Raw genomic sequence first — 6,307 nt, forward strand, 5'->3', positions numbered from 1 at the left:
CCAGTTAGGTAATCAAGTATTTTGGTTCGATGTTAATCCAGATAATAGGCACTTAATAAGTCCGATGGACGACAAAGTTACTCCAGTGAAAAGCACAACGCACACGGAAATAGATACGGAGCTTGAGACTGAGCTCTTCTAGGACGGGGCGACGACTGCGTCATTTTGTTGTTCTGTTCTAATGTTGTACTGTTGAAATCGAGATATTAGGTCGAAAGGTGATGAGGAAGCGTCGTTACTAGGCTTGAGAACTTAACAGATGTTTAGCTCCCAGGTGTAAAAGTTGACAGTTATTTAACGAAAGTATAACTACGATGTGATATTAGGAGATAATGATATATACTGAAAGTCTGGATTCGGATCCTCACAATATTAATTTTAAATATGTTCTATATTTAAAATTAATATTGTGAGGATCCGAATCCAGACTTTCAGTATATATCATTATCTCCTAATATCACATCGTAGTTATACTTTCGTTAAATAACTGTCAACTTTTACACCTGGGAGCTAAACATCTGTTAAGTTCTCAAGCCTAGTAACGACGCTTCCTCATCACCTTTCGACCTAATATCTCGATTTCAACAGTACAACATTAGAACAGAACAACAAAATGACGCAGTCGTCGCCCCGTCCTAGAAGAGCTCAGTCTCAAGCTCCGTATCTATTTCCGTGTGCGTTGTGCTTTTCACTGGAGTAACTTTGTCGTCCATCGGACTTATTAAGTGCCTATTATCTGGATTAACATCGAACCAAAATACTTGATTGCCTAACTGGACTANTTTATATGTTTTTCTATTGATAATTACTTTAAATTAACAAATAAAACAAATTTCTAAACCACATTAATTAATAATCAAACTATAAATTAAATACTTTTTTACCTGTGAATTTTTCTTGGGAATTGCATTTGATTGTTCATAAATGTCATTTTGTCTAATTTTATTTTGTTTTTAATGAAATTTTTTCTAAAATTGTTTAATTTTATTGACAGGGAATAAAATTAAATTCCTAATAAAACTAACAATTTTAGATAATTGTTTAGTTTTATTGGCAGAGTTGAATTTAAGAGGATACCGAGGGTTTCCTAGAAAAAATTTCTCCCAACGAAAAATGTCTGAACTCAACACTGTAGAAGTAGTGCCCTAATTCAAAATTTCTTGGCCACATGAAGTTACTGTCAAAAAATTATTCACTGTACAAATATAGAATTCCCTCTGCACAATTCAAAATTCCCATTACACAATTTGTGTCCAGTTTCACGTTAGAGTATGCGCTGATTTCCAGAATTGGTGTAGACCAGGGTTCCCCAAACTTTCCAAGAGGAGATAATTCTGACAAGAAAAGTGAGCCGGAACGATTTAATATCACGTATACGTGTGTGTGTAAATTAAAAATAATAATAATAATAGAACTTTATTAAGAAGTAAGAAAATATATTAAACACAAATATCGTTTGATTAAAAATTGCAGGGACAAATAAATTTAAACTTAGTCAATTTATTTAAAAAAATACTCAAGAGGAACAATGCATAAAAAGTGTCCTCAAACTTCTCACATTAGGAAAATTAGTCTCAAGTCGACCTTTCTTTAGACGCTTGTGTCTAGAGATGGCTGGTTTACGATAGCTTTGCTTCAAAGCGTTCAACTACTTTTATTAACTTTTTTTTATACTTAAAACGTTTTTGTCAGTTTAATTAGATTTCTGTGTTGTTTTGATTACATTTTCGTTTATTTATATAAAGTGATTTTATCGAAATAAACGTTTTTCGATTTAAACTGTTACAAATTTGTTTTCTCGTCTGAAAAATCCAGCAACGAGTTGCTTAACTTTCCCGGCAATCTTTTCCAAAGGTTAATTTTGAGGGTAGGAATGGAGTTTATTAAAAAAAAACTGTAAACGCTAATAACGAGTAAAATCGTCATTAAGTCCTACCCTACTCGAGATATGACACACGACTCCTCTTTATCATTCCACCCCGTTGACCTTTAACCACCAAAATTTAATGGCATCAATTTCCCTAATACACACTTCCCGGCAAAATTTCAGAAATGTTCAACAAAAAGCACAAGAGTTATTAAGCTTCAAACAGGGTGAACAAAATTGTGTCCCCCCACACATGAACATCCATACCTACAGAAAACCCCCGATTTTTTCCCCCATTTCTAAACGAGTCCAAAAATGTAAAAATCTTGTGGGGATCATTTTTTGCCCGATTGCCATACTTTCCCCTCTGTTATATATCACAGAACTAGGAAAGTAAAATAAATTTAAATTCTCCTCCTTTATTAGATTAAGAAATTCGATAGGATCCAAATAAATATTCAGAAAGTTTTTATTTCTTCATTGATTAGATACATGCTTTCCTCTCAATAAAACCAGTAATATCACATGATCATATAATGAATTTACATAAAATATTAACGTAAATTAACGTTTAAATCTTAATTTGTATTTTATAAAACACCTTAAATGCAAATATAATTTCACATAATATGCATCGATATTTCAGAACCAGTAAAAAGGTTGTTTTAAAAGAATTATAGGAGCAGGAATGTATCTATTTATTATTACCGGATCAGGAATTCTTGCTTTTGTTGGTCTGTTAAAATGGCTTCTTTTTATGAGTTCAGTTGCTTTTTCAGCTATCATTACAGATATTACATCGGTATTACCGGACGGAATAGTTGGCATAATGGATGCATCCACAACTCTAAGTTTTTTAATTCCTTTAACTCTGAAATATTACGTTTTTAAATAAATTTATGTTTATAACTTATTTATATTAACGCCTTAGTGACCACTAAAATGATATGTATGATTTTCTAAATAAATAATTGGATTTTACCTTAGTTCTGGGTCGACTACTCCAGTGGAATCATTCCTAGATGCCATTTTACAGGTTCCAACAGGATTATTCTGCGTATTACTTAAAACACGAGCTGCACAGGCTAAATAAGGATCACTATAATGTGGGAAGGATTCGCATCTCGGAACGATGGTACTAAACAAACTTGCTTTTAATTTCATAAGAGCCGGAGTTCTTGACAGTTTTATAGCAAACTTCATTCCTAGATAAACCAAACATCATTTATAATACTTCCATAGAATTAATTAATTAATATAGTATAATAAAAATTGTCTTTACCGTTGACCAACATTTCTATATCTTTTGGATGAGTTAGATATTGAGGATTAATTATTGGAGCTTCGTAAGGATTTTTCGACTTAATAGTAACGTAACCTCTACTATAAGGTCTTAGAAGTGCAACAGAAACCATAAAATTTGGAATCGATTCGTAATGGTCGAAAATGTTTTTGTACACCTTTAAAGTAAGAATTATATTAAATATTAATAGAAAATAAAGATTTTATTTTAAAATAAAATAAAAATACTTCGTCTGTAAGTCCTAAAGCTTGTTTCATTTTTAATCCATCTTTTTTTGTACTAATTCTAGAATTCGTAAAAAGTAACTGTAGATCCGGCCAATCATCTTGTAGAGATCTCAATGGAGAATTGATGTAAGCCATTCCTAAAGCGTTTTTGAAGGTGGCTAATGGACCTATTTATTAAAAGAAATAAATAAATTCTATTAATTAAATTAATACTATTAAACATTATTAATATTTTATATAAAATTTACCGGTTCCATTAATTAAAAATTTTAAATAATCATCTTCAGAAATAGTCTTTTCTATAGTTTTATTTACAGAAAAGAAAAGAACTTCTGCAACTATGTGATCCTGAAGATTGTGTCCGACTGGTAAATCAGCAACAACTGGTATCTAGGAATAATAAGTTATTATTATTATTATTATTTGAAGTAATGATTATAATGATAAACTATTGATTTAAATTAATAAAAGGTCAAATAAATAGCGAATCATCAAGTCTAAAATTTTATTAGTCAATTAATTCATGAAACTTAAATAGAATGCTAAGAAAAAATATATATATTTACTTACAGATAAACTTTTAAGTTGTTCAGCTGGTCCTATTCCTGATAGCATCAATAACTGAGGCGTATTAATTGCGCCTGCAGAAATAATAATTTCTTTCCTAACTTTAACAATTCTACTTTCGTTTTTATAGTGAAATTTTACACCGGTTGCAACTTTTTCTGAATTGATTAAAATCTGAAATTATAAAACAAAATATAACTCCATATACTATAATTAGATAAATTTAAATTTCAAATTGTAATTAAAAATTAATTTACTTCTGTAACGAAGGCTTTCGTGATTATTTTTAAATTAGGTCTTCCAGCCGCAGAACGTAAAAATGCTGTTTCCGAGCTGCACCTTTTACCATTTCTAATTGTTCCTTGCTGAAGACCGAATCCTAAAATATAAAACTTTTTACTACAAGAATTTTTTCATTTAATAAAATAATGAGTCTTGGATTTTACCTGTTTGTTTGGGACCATTGAAATCTACAATATCGTAACCAGACTGTATTCCTGCTTCCAGAATGGCATTTGTTATGGTGTTATTTGGAATTACAGACGATACAGTTAATTCGCCTTCACTGTTGTGGTATTCTACAAAACGAGTTTACACTGTTCAGGGCTAGTTTTTTAATTTTATGTTTGAAACAATCTATGGCAGTGTTTTTCAACCTTTTCTGATCGCGAACCGGTAAAATTATTCAAAATTTTACGTGGACCAAGTAATTAAATGTAACTATGAATTATGCTTATTTATTAAGTCTATGTATGCTTATCTGGAATTGTGGTATGTAACAAAGTACTTACAGTATAGAGTTACTGTAAGTACTGTACTTTGTTACATTTAATTACTGTACTATTTAAATGTCACCCGTAATCAATTGTACCAGCTTCAGTACGGTTAAATATTTTTCTGCGAACCCGCGGCGGTGGAAAAAACACTGATCTGTGGCACAATGAATTCATCAAAGCTTTTGTAAAGCATTTGAAGTAGAAAATAATATTCGTATTCACTTGAATTAACTGTTAAATACTAATTCATATTAAAATATATTTTGTTTAAAATGTTAGGTCTGTATTTAAAAACTATTTACAGATTTATTTTTAATTAATTCAAAATAATTATAAATAGGTACGCATTTATCTATATGTTATAGATAAATGCATACCTATTCTGATATTTTATTAATGATAATATCCTATAAGGTTAAATATTCCTTAATTAATCTCCTTATTTAGTATTTTTATTTAATACCTTTATTAAAAAAGTTTGGATCAGTATTTCCTTCAGATTTCAAAAAATATGGAAGAACTTCTTTCCAACTCCATCCAGTAGCACCTGCTTTTGCCCATTCATCATAATCTTTTTTATTTCCACGCAAATAAAACATGTTATTAATAGAACTGCTTCCTCCTAATGCTTTCCCACGAATCCAAGTGCTTCTCTGAAAAAAATTGGAAACTTAATTAAAATGATAATTTTAAGTTTCAAATTACATCAATTTAATCCAATGTAAAACTTACCTTATCCTTCATACCCAAGAAAGAATGAGTTTGAGGTACTGTTTTATATTGCCAGTCAAAACGGGAATGTTGCAAATTTTCAGCTAATGCAGGAATTTCGTTCATCAAACTGGGAATATCCCCAGCTTCTAGCAACAGTACATTATTGATTTTATCTTCTGAGAGGCGATTTGCCACCGTCGCTCCCGATGATCCTGCTCCAACTTAATATATAATTTATTTTTAATTTTTAATTCTATTTAGCAATTAATTACTTAAATCTTTTTTTTTAATTTAGCAGTTAACTTGCCTATAATGTAGTCATATTCGGAAGCACTCAGATTTGATCGGAAAAACATAAAAAGCAAAATAAATACATGCCAACGATGATCTTCCATTGTCTTATTGTGATAATAGTCAATATAGTAATTTCTTAAATACTAAAAGTAAGACAAAATTGGCCAATCAGAGACAGAAATAATCATTGAATAATTTGAAAAGCGTTAGGTTTAGAATTACAATTTCTACAATTAAATGCAAGAATTAAATTTCATAAATATTTATAGTGTCAAATCGTGTAAAACAGTAAGTAGAGATACTTACTGTTTTACACGATTTTATGATCAATATAATTAAGGTATGTATAAAGTTAACATTTGAATCGAATTTAGTTATTTAGAAAAATGCAATTATATTTTTTAACTTTGAACTTACAATTATGTATATTTTTTCCAACACAAAAATTTATCAACGTCGGTCTACAAGCTAATACAAGCAGTTTCTGTAATTGTGTTTTATAAACTATGTTATAAAATATTGAAATTTCATTTAAGAAAAGAAAAAAATATGTTTGTTT

The 6,307-nt window shown here is 29.8% G+C and overlaps 1 protein-coding gene across 1 annotated transcript; it reads right to left on the reverse strand.

The window, feature by feature from the left end:
• Nucleotides 1-2,318: 2,318 nt before the first annotated feature.
• LOC111634532 (glucose dehydrogenase [FAD, quinone]-like) lies at nt 2,319-5,861 on the reverse strand. The gene is made up of 11 exons (XM_023379329.1): nt 5,762-5,861; nt 5,473-5,675; nt 5,204-5,393; nt 4,411-4,542; nt 4,222-4,343; nt 3,968-4,138; nt 3,646-3,787; nt 3,398-3,564; nt 3,150-3,327; nt 2,850-3,072; nt 2,319-2,738 (listed from the first exon to the last, which is right to left on the reverse strand). Exons 1-11 carry the CDS (start codon nt 5,847-5,849, stop codon nt 2,510-2,512), a joined length of 1,845 nt encoding a protein of 614 aa, XP_023235097.1. The 5' UTR covers nt 5,850-5,861; the 3' UTR covers nt 2,319-2,509.
• Nucleotides 5,862-6,307: the final 446 nt, after the last annotated feature.

Source organism: Centruroides sculpturatus, unplaced genomic scaffold (genome assembly GCF_000671375.1).
Source record: "Centruroides sculpturatus isolate CEXI.00-Female unplaced genomic scaffold, Cexi_2.0 scaffold901, whole genome shotgun sequence".
Classification (NCBI taxonomy): Eukaryota; Metazoa; Arthropoda; class Arachnida; order Scorpiones; family Buthidae; genus Centruroides; species Centruroides sculpturatus.

Excerpts from the sequence above, each read along its gene's own strand:
- LOC111634532 (XM_023379329.1), bottom strand. The coding sequence starts at position 5,849 with ATGGAAGATCATCGTTGGCATGTATTTATTTTGCTTTTTATGTTTTTC. Across the intron at positions 5,394-5,472 it reads TCTTGGGTATGAAGGATAAG|AGAAGCACTTGGATTCGTGG; the intron begins GTAAGTTTTACA and ends AATTTTTTTCAG. Across the intron at positions 2,739-2,849 it reads GTAGTCGACCCAGAACTAAG|AGTTAAAGGAATTAAAAAAC; the intron begins GTAAAATCCAAT and ends GTAATATTTCAG.